Source organism: Canis aureus, chromosome 2 (assembly GCF_053574225.1).
Source record: "Canis aureus isolate CA01 chromosome 2, VMU_Caureus_v.1.0, whole genome shotgun sequence".
NCBI classification, from domain to species: domain Eukaryota; kingdom Metazoa; phylum Chordata; class Mammalia; order Carnivora; family Canidae; genus Canis; species Canis aureus.
The window spans coordinates 48,276,840-48,292,613 of NC_135612.1; the positions used below are offsets into that span (position 1 = coordinate 48,276,840).

The 15,774-nt window shown below is 45.5% G+C and overlaps 1 protein-coding gene across 1 annotated transcript in view; it reads left to right on the top strand.

The window, feature by feature from the left end:
- Window positions 1-15,090, top strand: part of FAM174B (family with sequence similarity 174 member B) — a 42,820-nt gene extending 27,730 nt beyond the window's left edge. The window contains exon 3 of the mRNA XM_077871092.1: window positions 13,341-15,090. Coding sequence (XP_077727218.1) covers window positions 13,341-13,344 — 4 coding nt within the window. The 3' untranslated portion in view covers window positions 13,345-15,090. The remainder of the gene's footprint in view (window positions 1-13,340) is intronic.
- Window positions 15,091-15,774: the final 684 nt, after the last annotated feature.

Here is a 15,774-nt window from a genome sequence, read left to right on the forward strand (position 1 = left end):
TGTATAAATCAATTGTCAGATTCAACAAAACGATGTTTGGGATTTTGACTCCATGCATCAGTTTAAGAGGGAATCGGTCCCTTTATGAGAATCTTCCAATCCATGAATATGAAATGACTGTCATTTGTTTAGGTATTTATCAAAGATTATTTATTTATTTACTTATTTGAGAGAGAGTGAGCGAGAGAGAAAGAGCACAAGCAGGGGGAGCAGGAGAGGGAGAAGCAGGTGTAAGTATATATATGTGTTGTGTGTATTTTTGACTTAAAAATACTATTTTCTTTATCCTCACGTCTGAAAAAAGGCTGCATTATCATGTTTATATACATACCAATATTAGAAACAGAGTTTGTCAATGAATCACACCTAAATTTTATTAAGAACGCGCAAACATTAAAACACAGATTGCTTTTTTGTGAGCAGCAGAGCAAACCGTTAGCTGTAGTTTGCGTGTTAGGTAAATAGTAGCACTCTTTGAGTAGAATCAAAACAATTGGTGGTATTCATTCATACTGGAACATAATAGACACATCAGAAAGTCAGTGATTGTCCTGGTTTTATTGCTTAGCCATTTTATCTGTCTCACATTCATTGCACAGAAATGAAACCTAATGGGAAGCAAACTATGTCCTCATTATTAGCCACGATGAAGAGGGTCCTGCTGCATCCCACAGGCCAGGAGCATCATACAATAGAGAGCACTTGAGGGCTTAAGTGGATCAATGTACTGTTTTGATTCTGAGATACTGAATAGAATCTCATCCATGCTTAGTGATTGAACCAAAGGTGGAAGCCTTCCATCTCACCAAACAGGAAAAAGACCCTAACAAAGAAATATAACAATCAATCTGTGCCGATACTCTATCTTTAGACTCCTACTTTAGTGCAAGGTGGAAAAAGGGGCCCTTTCTTGAGTACTTGGATACAGGGGTTATTGTGGTCTGGAGACTGCTGGGTTGATACTGAGGCTGGGATCATGAAAAGAAAGTGCATATTGAAACCACCACCGGATTATGAACATTTCCCAGCTCATCTTGGTTCTTCAGACAATGGAGCCAGTGCCTTTCCCAGGCTGACACTTTGTGCTGTATTGACGCTGGCACCTTGCTAGCAGTTTTCACATATACTGTAAAGTAGCTCTAGCCACAGCCAGCATGCTCTGCATTATATCTCCAGGACTTGTTTATATCCTAATTGGAAGTTTGTACCTTTTGACCATCTTCACCCAAATCCCCCACCCCCAGCCCTCTGCTTCTGGTCACTTACATATCAGATCTCTTTCTCTATGAGGTGGTTTTTTTTGTTTTTGTTTTGTTTTGTTTTCTGGTTTTAGATTCCACACATGAGTCAGATCATATAGTATTAATTTTTCACTGTCTTGCTTATTTCACTTATCATAATGGCTTCAAGGTCCATCCATGTTGTTGCAGATGGCCTGATTTCCTTCTTTTTTTATGCTGAATAATATTCTGTTGTGTATATATACCACATTTCCCTTATTATTTTTTTTAAGATTTTATTTATTCTTTTCAGAGCTCACGAGCAGGGGCAGGGGCAGAGGGAGATGGAGAAGCAGACTCCCCGCTGAGCAGGGAGCCCCATGCGGGGCTCAATCTCAGGACCCTGAGACCATGACCTGAGCTGAAGGCAGTGGCTTAACCATCTGAGTCACTCAGGTGCTCCTATACTGCATTTTCTTTATCTGTACATGTGTCGACGGACACTGGCTGTTTCCATGTCTTGACTATTGTAAATACTGATGCAGTAATGCAGGGAGGCAGATATCTCTTCAACATAATGATTTTATTTCTAAAAGCAAATGATTAAATTGAACCACCTGGTAGATGTTAAGGTAACATATTAATACTTTTGTTTTTTGAAAGTCTGAGTTTGCTCCCTGGTCTGATGTAAGGCAAGAGCAGGTAGGAAACTATGTCTCAGGGCATGCTCTGGAGCACTGTCATTGGCCACTTTAATAATGAGCACTCCACCTCTATCTGACATGACAATAGCATGGAGCCCCTCAATACATGCTAATTTTTTTTAGATTTTATTTATTTATTTATGAGAGACACAGAGAGAGAGGCAGAGACATAGGCAGAGGGAGAAGCAGGCTGCCTGCAAGGAGCCAGATGCAGGACTCAATCCCAGGACCCTAGGATCACAACCTGAACCAAAAAGGCAGATGCTCAACCACTGAGCCACCCAGGCACCCCATCCCAGTAATTTTTTTTGTATATTTTTTATTGGAGTTTGATTTGCCAACATATAATATAACACCCAGTGCTCATCCCATCAAGTGCCCCCCTCAGTGCCCGTCACCCAGTCACCCCATCCCCCTGCCCACCTCCCCTTCTACTACCCCTTGTTCGTTTCCCAGAGTTAGGAGTCTCTCATGTTTTGTCACCCTCTCTGATTTTTCCCACTCATTTTCTCTCCTTTCCCCTATAATCCCTTTCACTATTTTTCATATTCCCCATGAGTGAAATCATATAATGATTGTCCTTCTCTGATTGACTTACTTCCCTCAGCATAATACCCTCCACTTCCATCCATGTCAAAGCAAATGGTGGGTATTCATCGTTTCTAATGGCTGAGTAATATTCCATTGTATATATAGACTACATCTTCTTTATCCATTCATCTTACAATGGACACCAAGGCTCCTTCCACAGTTTGGGCTGCAGGTGTCTCGGCTTTTCACTGCATCTGTATCTTTGGGGTAAATCCCCAGTAGTGTAATTTCTGGGTCATAGGATAGCTCTATTTTTAACTCTTTGAGGAAGGAACCTCCACACAGTTTTCCAGTGTGGCTGCACCAGTTCACATTCCTACCAGCAGTGCAAGAGGGTTCCCCTTTCTTCACATCCTCTCCAACATTTGTTGTTTCTTGTCTTGTTAATTTTCCCCATTCTCACTGGTGTGAGGTGGTATCTCATGTGGCTTTGATTTGTATTTCCCTGAAGGCCAGCGATGCGGAGCATTTTCTCATGTGCTTGTTGGCCATGTGTATGTCTTCTTTGGTGGAGCTGTTCTGAAGGATAGAAAGGGAAAGAATACTTCCAAACTCATTTTATGAGTCCAACATTACCCTAATTCCCAAACCAGACAAAGACCCCACCAAAAAGGAGAATTATAGACCAATATCTCTGATGAACACAGATGCAAAAATTCTCAACAAGATACTAGCCAATAGGCTCCAATAGTACATTAAGGAGATTATTCACCATGACCGAGTGGGATTTATCCCTGGGATGCAAGGTTGGTTCAACACTTGTAAAACAATCAACGTGATAGATCACATCACCAAGAAAAAAAACAAGAACCATATGATCCTCTCAATAGATGCAGAGAAAGCATTTAACAAAATACAGCATCCATTCCTGATCAAAACTCTTCAGAGTGTAGGGATACAGGGAACATTCCTCAGCATCATAAAAGGCATCTATGAAAAGCCCACAGCAAATATCATTCTCAATAGGGAAACACTGAGAGCCTTTCCCCCTAAGATCAGGAACACGACAGTGATGTCCACTCTCACCACTGCTATTCAACATAGTACTAGAAGTCCTAGCCTCAGCAATCAGACAACAAAAAGAAATCAAAGGCATTCAAATTGGCAAAGAAGTCAAACTCTCCCTCTTTGCAGATGACATGATACTACTGTACATAGAAAACCCAAAAGACTCCACCCAAAATTGCTAGAACTCATAAGCAATTCGGCAGTATAGCAGGATACAAAATCAATGCCCAGAAATCAGTGGCATTTCTATACACTAACAATGAGACTGAAGAAAAAGAAATTAAGGAGTCAATCCCATTTACATTTGCACCCAAAAGCATAAGACACCTAGAAATAAACCTAACCAAAGAGGTAAAGGATCTATACCCTAAAAACTACAGAACACTTCTGAAAGAAATTGAGGAAGACACAAAGAGATGGAAAAATATTCCATGCTCATGGATTGGAAGAATTAATATTGTGAAAATGTCTATGCTACCCAGGGCAATTTGCATGTTCAATGCAATCCCTATCAAAATACCATGGACTTTCTTCAGAGAGTTGGAACAAATCATCTTAAGATTTGTGTGGAATCAGAAAAGACTCCAAATAGCCAGGGGAACATAAAAAAAGAAAACCAGAGCCGGGGGCATCGCAATGCTGGATTTCAGGTTGTACTACAAAGCTGTGATCATCAAGACAATGTGGTACTGACACAAAAACACACATAGATCAATGGAACAGAATAGAGGACCCAGAAATGGGCCCTCAACTCTATGGTCAACTAATATTCGAAAAAGCAGGAAACACTAGCCACTGGAAAAAGGACAGTCTCTTCAATAAATGGTGCTGGGAAATTGGACAGCCAAGTGCAGAAGAATGAAACTGTACCACTCTCTTACACCACACACAAAGATAAACCCAAAATGGATGAAAGATCTAATGTGAGACAAGAATCCATCAAAATCCTAGAGAAGAACATAGGCAACACCCTTTTGGAACTTGGCCATGCAACTTCTTGCAAGATACATCTATAAAGGCAAGAGAAACAAAAGCAAAAATGAACTATTAGGGCTTAATCAAGATAAAAAGACTTCTTCACAGCAAAAGAAACAGTCAACAAAACTAAAAGACAACCTACAGAATGGGAGAAGATATTTGCAAATGACCTATCAGATAAAGGGCTAGTTTCCAAGATCTATAAAGAACTTAATAAACTCACCAGCAAAGAAACAAACAATCCAATCATGAAATGGGCTAAAGACATGTCCCAGTAATTTTTAATACAGGAATTACCTTAAGTACCTAAGGCACCTTGATGTCTCTCCTCCACCACCATTCTAATCCATTTTAGGGGGTAGAGGAAAGACATCAGGAAGGACCTAAGGTCCCATTGGACTCAGGTCCCAGCCAATCCACTTGTGTTAGCCTTCTGTCCCAGATCATTAGCCCTAATGAGCCTGTGTCTAGCAGGCTTGTTGTCCATGCTTGGGTTTCTGTTTCCGGGGCTGCTGGCTTCTCTCTCCTGCTACTTTGGGGACAGCTTCAAAGACAGGTTCTTCTGCAATCCACTGTCACATGATTTGTGACTGTGTCTCCTATATTGCTTAAAAAATATAATTTTCTCATTTTTTGTTCATGGTGTCTGGAATTATGGTTGATTTTTTGAAATACTGATTTCTTAAACAATCCAGAAACCTCACCAAACTCTCATTAATTGTAGTAGTATAAATGGGGATTTGGGGGTTTTCTATGTAGATATATCAACCTGGACTCATGAGAGCCCCCCCACAAATCCTTCAACATTTCATCTCTTTTTTAAGCCTTTTTGTACTCACTTTTGGCCTCTAAGTCACTTAGATAGAAGTGATGATAATAGACATTCTGGATTTTCTTTTTAAAGATTTATTTGTTTATTTGAGAGAGAGAGAGAGGAGTGGGGAGGGGCAGAGGGAGAGAATCTCAGGCAGAGCCCAACAAGGGGCTTGATCTCCTGACACCGAGATCACGACCTGAGCAGAAACCAAAAGTCAGACCCTTACCCGACTGCCACTCAGGCGCCCTATTCCATCTTATTCTTTACCTTAAAGCGCATGCTTTCCATACTGACCACTAAGAGTGGTGGTCACAGTAGGGTGGTAGGTAGAGTTTCTTTTCTGGGAAGCTCCTCTCTGTTCCTGGTTAGCTAATGTCAAATTTTATTTAAATGCTGTTTCTAGTTCTATTGGGAGGGTCATATCGTTACCTTCAGTCTGTTAAGGTGGTGAAATTATCTTTGTTGGCTTTTCTGATACTAAACTGGCTTTGCATCCATGTGATAAGATGAGCTTGATTGTGGTTGTGGTGCCCAGTCATGCACGCTGCTATCTCCAGTTGGCTGATATTTTGTTTAGGATGCTGTTGGTTCTCTGAGTGACCAAGATTGGTTTGTCTTTTTCCTACTTTGCAAGGTCTTGGGTAGGCTTTGTTAAGAGTTTTAGTAGTAGAACAAGTTTTCCTGATAAAAGAAGTTAGGGTGCATTCTTTATTTTCCTTGTCTCTGGACTAGTTTGTGTCAGATTAGAATTATTTGTTTCTAAATGTTTAGTAAAACATGCTGAAACCCACTGGAACTTGATGCTTTCTTAGTGCGAAGACTTTTTAAAAACTATTGACGTTTGGTTCTTTGAGTCATGATAGGACTATATAGTCTTTATCTGTTTCTTCTTGGGTCAGTTTTGATGGGTTGTATTTCTTGGACTTTGTCCACATCATCTAAGTTTTCAAATATATTACCCTAAAGTTGCTCACAACATTCTCCTATCTTTTTAATCTTGGTAATGTACAGACACAATCCTCTTTCCATTCTTAATAATTCTTGATTATATTTGCCTTTTCTTGGTTTCCTAGATCAGTCTTACTGGAAGTTTAATTTTATTTATCTACATAAAGAACCATGTTTTGGCTTCTTTGATTTGCAACTTCATGCCTCCCTTCTTCTTCTTCTTTCCTCCTCCTCCTCCTTCTCCTCCTCCTCCTTCTTCTTCTTCTTCCTTCTTCTTTCTTCTTCTTTCTTCTTCTTCCTTCTTCTTTCTTCTATTAATACAGTATTTGTTTGTGTTCCCTCTGTCAAATGCTGAGCCAAGCACTTTCCCCAGGCTGCCTGGGGAGGTAGAGAGAACGGAACATACTGGGCAGACGAGACACGGGAGAAAGACCTATGGGAAGCGTGGATGGCTCTTTTACGTGGCGAAGAGGATGAGAAAGGCCACCATCAGGCAGAAAAGCCCCATGACCTCCAGGAGGGCAAAGCCCAGGATGGCATAGGAGAAGAGTTGTTGCTTCAGAGAGGGGTTCCTGGCCTAACCTATGATGAGGCTCCCAAACACAGTCCTAAATCCACCCCCAGAGCCAGTCACCCCTACCATGGCGGCCCCGGGCCCAGTGCACTTGGTAGCTGTGCAAGGTCCTTGAAATGGCACTGGTTGGGAAGGAGTGAGGTCAGGGGACATGAGGCTATCATGCTGCTGGGGCTCTCATCTGTCATTGTCTCCGGTGAATTTAGCACCACTGCCAACAGTGAGAGGTGCTCCCATCCTCGAAGCAGGTGGAGGTGAACTTGGCACAGGTGTCTGTTTTCAAGGGCTGAGGGATGGATGGCAGGAGAGTTGCTCCTGGTGTGGAGAAGACAGAAGGGGGCGGGGGCTCTGCCTCCCTTCCTAAGCTTTCTTCAGGTGTGTTCCATTATCTTTTCCAGTGTCTTCCATTGAGCAGTGAGCTCTTAATTTGCAGCTTACTTTCCTGGTGTCAGCATTTATCCCGTAATATCTCCATTTGCTGACTCCCATAGGCTTTCTTTGTTGCCAGGCGCTCGCCTGCCTCCCTGTGTGTTGTGCTTCAAGCAGCTCCGGGTAGAAGTTTGTGTTGTTCGTGGTTGAAATGATACCAGGATGCGCATGAACTTGGAGCCAGGTCACTAGACACAAGCCTGCTCTGGTCCTCAGGCCCAAAGGTGACGGATGGTTCAGGAAGACGGAGCAAGACCTTTCCTAGTATAGATGTAATGTATGCTGTAGATGTGGCCGATAAGAGAAAGGGAAAATAAAATCACCTGTAATCTCACTGCTTAATGGTAACCACTAGAGTGTGTGTGAGTTTGTATCTGTGAATTTTCTTTTTTGTAGAAGTTGGACCAGGTTACACATGCTGTTTTGAAACCATTTTCCATCAGAACAGCATATTGCAAACAACTTTATAGGTCAGTAAGTTTGAAAGAACAAGAATTTTAAGACCAGTTTTATGTTCGCTTTAGCATTTTTGAGAACTTCCTGGTCTGCACCTGATAATCTGCTCACAGGTACTTGTCTTTTTCTGTGTAGATGTAGCTGATGAGTATTGAGGTTCCCTCTGGGAAACGGGCCATATTTAAATTGGTGCAGCTGAATGGGGACCTTGGGTTATTTTGTGTGAGTACAAAGAGGAGAGTTGTGTTCTTCATGCCAGAGCGGTGAGGCAGTAACTTGGTCCATGCTGTTGCATGGCCAGTTCTTTGGTAACATTTTGTGACTTAGAGCCTGGACGCATCAGCCAGGCAGGGAATGAAGAGGAGGTGGCCAAGTGAGGCTTCTGTGCAGAGCCCTCTTGTTAGGCTCTGACGCAACTGGGATGTGCTCATCCTCGAGGTAAGACCCCCGATGTGGTGGTGGGGATTGGTTTGGAGGGGTGGGGAGGGAAAAAAGTCTGTAGAAGTGTCTTTCCAACTCTGCACTTCAGAAGCCTAATTAGAGGAAAGAACTGATGGCTGAACAGATTATGGAGAACCCTGGGGTTTTGGAATGATTCTGGATTTCACATGGTGTTTTGAGTTCTGGCTCTTTGTGCTTTGAGCTTGGTTGGCCTGGTGTGCAGCTGTGGCTGATATTTTGGGATCCCATGTGCCCCTATGCTTTATTACAGGAGACTTCTGTGCCCCCTCACCACCCCCCCAGGTGAGGCAGATGCTGCCCTTTGTCCTGTCTTCCGTGGGTGGTAAAAGTGGCCGTGGCAGGTGCAGCCCGAAGGGAGGCTGCTGGGAGGCTGGGAGACACACTGCTCCTACCTGCATGCTTCCATTCCCTGTTCCTTTGCCTCTTAGGTCTGGAAAAGCTGTGGCCTGTGGGAATACTGTCATGCATCCTAGAAATGCCTGCTTCCCACCCTCTTGTGGGTAGAGCTTCCTGTGGGAATCTCATTAGAAACCAGTGGGATTTCTGCTGTGATGCCGGGCGCTGTGCCTGGCATCTTGTCTTTGGAACAAAGGGCATTTGGTGGCTGTTTGCAGCAAGAGGCCCCAGGAGGCTAGGCTGAGAGCAGGAGGAAACAGATTGACTTGCTTGTCCTAGACTGAAACCCCAGGGCTCAGAGTCCCCATGGACACCCATGGCACTTGCTAAGCACACTCAGAGCAGTGACTTCTGCAAGGTTGGACTCGGAAGGCCCTTCTCCCTATCCCGTGCTTCCTCATCTTCTGGAACGAAGATTTTAGAGTGAGGAATGGCACTGTTAGGAACATCAACATGTGGACAGCTGTGGAGGCGATGGGTATTGTGAACTTCTGAGGCCTGGAAGGCATCGGTGACCCAGGCCCCTACCACCCACTGAGGATGCTGGGGGAGTATCCTACCTGGACCTGAAACAACAAACAGGAGTCCTTCCCGGACCAGTTTGAATGAAGCTCTGTTAGTCATCTTCCTTATAGGATGCCGAGCTTATATGTGTAAAATGGGCACGTCATGAGACATTTTTGTTTCTTTGAAAAGCCATATTGGGAGTCTGGGGTCAGTTCTTGATAAGGTATCATGCACCTCAAAACTCTTTGAGTTTCAGGTCTATGAGGGGAGAACCTATGCAAATAGGAATTTGTGGGGCAGCCCGGGTGGCTCAGCGGTTTAGCACTGCCTTTGGCCCAGGGCCTGATCCTGGAGACCCGGGATCAAGTCCCACATCGGGCTCCCTGCATAGAGTCTGCTTCTCCCTCTGCCAGTGTCTCTGCCTCTCTCTCTGTGTCTCTCATGAATAAATAAAATCTTAAAAAAAAAAAAACCAGGAATTTGTGCAGCAATGAAAATTTACCGTTAAGTGAACATGACTTACTCAGTTTCTTGCCTACACGCACACGCACACACACAGAATTTATATAGATCTATGTAAGAATCAGGCACAAAGAAAAAACAAAAACAAGAACCCAGCACAAATAATTCTCACCAGCAGTGCTTTTTAAAAAAATAACTAGCCACATTATTCAGTTGTTCCCTTCTCTGGCGTCCTGGGTTGAAAGCTGGAGGAGTGCTCACAGGTCGTGGTGATCCTTCCGTCTGTCTCCATCTCACACATCCTCACAGCAAGGGCCTGGGCTCCTCCCTTTGCTCCTTTGTCATTTATTTCTTGTGGCCGGTGTGCCCTTTCCTGAGGTGGCCCTCACTGCTGCACTGAGAGGTCAGCTGCCAGGGTGCTGGCCAGGGGCTTCTTGTGTTGAGGACTTTTTCTGCTGCCAAACAAAGCATGGGAGGGACATGGACAGGTTGGGACACGTCTCTCTCCATGATGGTTATAACCCAGTGTTGTTGGGCAAGAAGGACACTTGGAAGTTTTTGAAGGGAACAGGCATGAGGCATGGCGCCTAACCATGCCTTCACTTCTCAGGGAGCTTCAAAGGAGGATGGGGGTGGGCTCAGCATCGAGACTCTGTCGGGTTTATTTTAATGATGAAGCAGGAGTGTCAGTAGCAGTTTGGCTCTTCTGGAGGAGAGAAGGAGGCTAAAAGAGTCCTTTTAAAAATCTTCCTCAACTGGGTGTTATACTCTGTGTTGGAAAATTGAATTTAGATTAAAAAAAAAACATCTCTGCTCACCCCGCACTCCATGTGTCCAGCTTGGGAGCCTGCTTGTTCCATTGGCCATGAGTGAGGCAGGCTGAGCCCAACCTGCTCTTGGGAAGCTGGTGCTGAGATGAGGAGACAGCAGGAGCACTGACAGCCTGAGAACCACAGGGGAGGAAAGAATGGGGTGCTGTGGACAGCCAGGAGGGGTGCCTTTCTTGGGCAAGAAGCTCTTTCCAAAGGAGAGGAAGATGGTGGTGGGTTTGAAAGGAAGCACCCCAAAGCAGATTGAGGGCCAGGGAGGAGCGAGGGCGTTGCAGGAGGAGTTAATAGCATGTGTGAAGTGTGCAAGTTTGAGCGAGTGGAGGGAGCACCAGGTGAGCTGCAGCTGTGAGCCTCTGCCCCCCAGCCCCAGAGCTCTCCAGAGGAAAACCCCAAAGCTGCATGACCTTGGGGAGGCAGCAGGATGAAATGAAGAGACGTAGTGTCTGTGTCCATGGTCTCCTGGAACCTCCTGAATCAGAGCATCACTGGAGAGTCTGAAGCTAAACCCACTGCTCAGACTCGCCATGGGGCTCCCCTCCTTCTTAAGAGGCCAAGGAGCTGGTGACCCCTAAAGGCAACTGCATGTGTCCAGAGTGACTGCTCCCCTGTGCAGGTGTGTGGAAGCTCTGTTTTCTCCTTTCTGGTGGCAGCCCTGCAGGTTTAGCTCTGCTGTGGAGGAACCGAGGAATTGTGCTGAGTGTGGTGATTCGTGGGGAGGGGGGATCCCTGTGTCTGCTCCATTCTACCATCCACTGTGTGCATTTATTCTATAAGCACAAGTGTGGGGTGCCTGGGTGACTGAGTTGGTGAAGCATCTACCTTTGGCTCAGGTCATGATCCTGGGGCCCTGGGATCGAGTCCCGCATCCGGCTCTTTGCTCAGTGAGAAGTCTGCTTCTCATTCTCCCTCTGCTTCTCCCCCTGCTTGTGCTCTCTCTCAAATAAACTCTATTTAAAAAAAAAAAGATTTAAGTACAGGGGTGTAAACAGATGCCTGGGAGGATGTGCACTGATAGAGATCCTGGCGGAAAACCCGGGGACAGGCTCTTGTAGCATCCCCAAGATGTGCTGTCACCACATCAGCAATATTGGCATGCCCATTCATGGTTTGGTCTTTGAAAGCTTTGAAAACTCTTTCCTCTGTCCCCCGGTTCCCCTAGCCCCCACTGCCCCATCCTCAATGTTGAACCTGCAGTGGTGCAGCCTGATAATTGTGGGGAGGCCTGGTGGGAGTCTGAACACTTGAGGTCTGCAGGCTACATCTGTAGAATGGGGGCGGGGGGCGAATACCTGGGCTCCCTGGATGTCAGCCGTTCGGAGGTTACCCCCACCCCAGCCTGGGGGGCAGTGCCTGTGGGTGTTGGAGGAAAGCCACCCTGCACGGCTTGGACATGGCTATGCGATTTGCCTTGTTCACCCTCCAGTCTGTTGAGGGAGATACCCTAGTGGCCAATATGAGGATACCCTTATCTGTTTTTTTTTTTTTTTTCTTTTCTTAAAAGAAGTTTTTATTCAGAAGTAATTTCAAACTTAAAAAAAAGTTGCAAGAACAAAAATAGTATACTCTTTACCCAGATTTTCCTGGTTTCACATTTTGCCTCATTTACCTGGTGATGGCTCTGTGTGTGTGCATATGGATTTTTTTTTTTTCTGAACTCATTTGAGGGTAAGTGACATACATCATGTCCCTTTTCCAGCAAATATTTCCTAAAACTAGGATGTCCATGTCCTTTAAAAGACAGTCACCCAATAATGATGATATTTATATTTGGGGTCATGTAACATTTTGAAAAGAAATTCATTATTTTGTAACTTCTGTTAAATCCCCACTGTTTTTATATGTGTGATTTTGTGATGCCCATGATCCAGCGTGAACAGAGAACATTGGTGGCTTTGACCTTGCGGATTTCCCCTCCTTTCTTGTATCTCTTTGGATGAATGAGGTCTTGAGTGGATCTGGTTTCCAAGCTTTCTTTCACTTGCTGCATGAATGTTTTTCGTATCCCCACATTGCCTGGTACTGTGTGCTTGGTGCTGGAGGTTAAAGGTGAGGGAGCTCAGACAAGGGTTTTGCCTGCGAGGAGCTCTCAGCCTAAATGAGTCAGATATGAAGCAGGTAATGATGTAAACCAGGGGTTCGCAAACTATGGCCTGTGGGTCAGATCTGGTGGTCTGCCTGTTTTTGTGTGGCTCACGAGCCAAGATTTTTACATTTCTAATGGTTGAGAAAGAATTAGGAGACAACAGTTCACGACATGTACAAATTGTTTACAAATTAAATTTCAGTGTCCACAAATAAAGTTTTATTGGAACACTGTCATGCTCAAGCTTCTTTCTTTTTTCTTTCTTTTAATATTTTATTTAAGTTCAATTTGCCAACATACGGTGTAACGCCCAGTGCTTATCCCATCAAAGATTTTTATTTATTTGAGAGAGCACAGGCAGGGGAAGAGGGAGAGGGAGAAGCAGACTCCCTACTGAGCAGGGAGCCAGACATGGGGCTCAATCCCAGGACCCTGAGATCATGACCTGAGTCAATGCAAATGCTCAACCAACTGAGCCACCCAGGTGCCCCTCAAGCATTTTCATGCTCTCTGTGGCTGCTTTTGATCCACAAGAACAGAGTTGAGTAGTTGTTACAGAGAATGTAGGACCTAGCAAGTGAAAAATACTTACTCTCTGGAGTTTTACAGAAAACTTTTGCTGAGCCCCGATGTAAACACTGGTTGAATTGCTAGGAAGGAAGGATGCAAGGAGAAAAGAAGTGATGTACTAGGGAGTCTGCATAGGGAGCTAGGATCCTGAGGTAGGAGCTGAAGGGAATGAAGGAGTTACCTTCCAGACAGCATGTTCAAAAATCCTGTGGTTGGTGAGTGTGACCTGCAGGCTGGAGACTTTAGGCTCAGAATGGATGCAGGATTCTGCTGAGGGCACTGACTGGTTCTTCCTTTTCTTTCAGGTAAAACCTATTTCCAGCATGTTGGCATCCTGTGGAACGTTGGTCAGCTGCAGCCTGGGGTGTGAAGGATCTGGAATCTGTCTCGTTGGAGGTGTTGAAACCAAAACAAATGTTGTTGATGAAACTCTGGCACAGTTGTGTCGAACATCAGCTCAGAATATCACTGCAGGAGTCTCCTCTACCACGCTCTGGAAGCCCCTTTAAAATGCCACCCTTTCCTCCTCAAGAAGGCTTTTGCCTTGCTAAGGGGCAGAGGTCAAAACACTTTGACTTAAAAAATAAGGTAACTGTTATTAAAAGTAAAGAGTAAAGATCAGAAGTTAACAGGAACCTAAAAAAAAAAAAAAAAAAAAAAAAAGCCTGAAGGATTCAGCTTTTAATTTTCTGACATTCTGCTCTCCTGGATCTACAACATTCTAGATGTCTGACCTTTTGGTGGTCTTCCGGGCTTGGCCAAATTCTGGCCTGCTTTTGGTGATGGCTGTGTGAAAGTTCAGTTGAAATGTCATGAGCTGGCCAGCCCTTGCAGAAGTATACTGGTGTTTGTGGCTCCTTTTCTTTCCTTTTTAAAAAGAAGGGTTCAGCAGAATCAGAGCTAATTCACAAAGAATTTTGAATATCAGGGAAAAACCTATATGTATGCGTGTGTACATGTGCATGCATGAGTGTGTGTGGGTGTGTGTGTCTGTACACCTAGAATTTCTCCCTTTCTGGGGGGAGAAGAGGAGTATAAGGCAACTTTTCGTTAGGAACATCCTCTGTGTGTTTCTCTGCCCTGTTCTACACTGTTGCTCTTGGTAATGGAATTTTAAAAAATCACTGTGGTGATTCAGATGAATGGGGGTTGGGTTGGCTGGAAAAGGCACAGTGTTGGGGGCCAGGTTTGAAGTTGGTGTAGGCCAGGCTGTCCTGGAAATCCTCCTGAACCCAGGAGGTTACAGCAGCAAGCCTCCTCCTGCAGGTGTGGGTGGGGATGGTGGGCGGTGGCTTGTTTCAGAGCTTGTGGGCCCAGACGTCTGTGGGCTTCCAGAAGCAGGGCTGACCTCTCAGGTTGGTGAAGACCTTGCATTTTGCTGTTTCCTAAGGGTTGAGGTTATCTGCTGCAGCCAAGCTGCTTCTGCTAAAGCTCTGTTTAGCAGTGCCTTTGGGGTCCTGGCAATCTGTTCTGGAGAGGGGTTTTGCTTTTTTTTTTTTTTTTTTTTTTTATCCCCTTGTTTCTTTTCTGGCATTGTGCAGGGTTTGTGCATTTGCCTGTTGGTAGTCTGCCCTGTTGCTTTGGATGAAAACTCTGTAGGCTTTTCTGATTCACCTGTTCTTAGAAGGGCCATCAGGTCTGCTGGGTCCCTGGGTTCCTGAGGCCCTGACTCTTGGGAAGGCGTGAGGGCCTCTGCAGGAAAGAGGGGGTGCCCGGGGAGACGGCTCGAGCGGAGTGCAGTGCAGAACACACCTGTACGACCACCTGTCCCTCTGCCCACTCTGTCTCATGTGTTGGTTTGCTTTCCTTCTGCTCTCCTCCGCCCTGTTTGCCTCCCCTCCACAGGGTACTCCTGGGCCAGAGTGGTGACTCAGGGGGACCAGCCGCCAGCAGCTGGGCACCCTCTGAACCTTGGAACTGGAACTCCATGCGGGAAAGCTGGATTCTTCCGCCTTACACATCAACACCGGGCCACCTGCTGGCTGGCCGAGAGTGACCTTCCAAATTCTTGAGCTTCAGCACTACAGGCTCTTAAATAAAACCCTTTTGGCGTGACCCAGGTGTGCATCAGTTTGGATGTTTTCTGAGGAGGCACCAGCAAGGTGCCTTTTGGGGCTCAGGGGTATGGGCTCAAGGCTGGGAGGAGGGCAGAGGTGGGGGGCTCAGGGGGAGATGCCTGGTCTTGGTGTTTAAATTTTTGAAAAGATTTTATTTATTCATGAGAGGCACAGAGAGAAAGGCAGAGACACAGGCGGAGCGAGAAGCAGGCTCCCTGCACAGAGGCCGACGTGGGACTCGATCCAGGACCCCAGGATCACGATCTGAGCCAAAGGCAGATGTTCAACCACTGAGCCACCCAGGCGTCCCGGTCCTGGTGGCTTAGAGGACAGCTTAGGAATGCACTCGGGCTGGAGGACAGGAGGACACATGGTGGATGCTTCCAGATGCATGTGTAGGTGCATCTGATCATTTCTTGGAGGCTGCCGCTTTGGCAAGAACATAACTGAGACCTAATGTGTTTGGAGAATCTTGGGGTATCTCCGGAGAAGAAAGAACCAGTTGTGTCAAAGTGCCGGCTGATTATTGCCTCCTCCTTACCTGGCTTGGCTTCAGCTTGTGAACAGCAGGAACGGGCGGAGTCCAAGCCGGGTCAGCAGGCCTGTGGGTGAGCGCCAGAAAGGATAGCTCATTTGCTTCCATCCCGACGTGGGGTCCTTGGAACTTAGGGAGGAGCTGGCA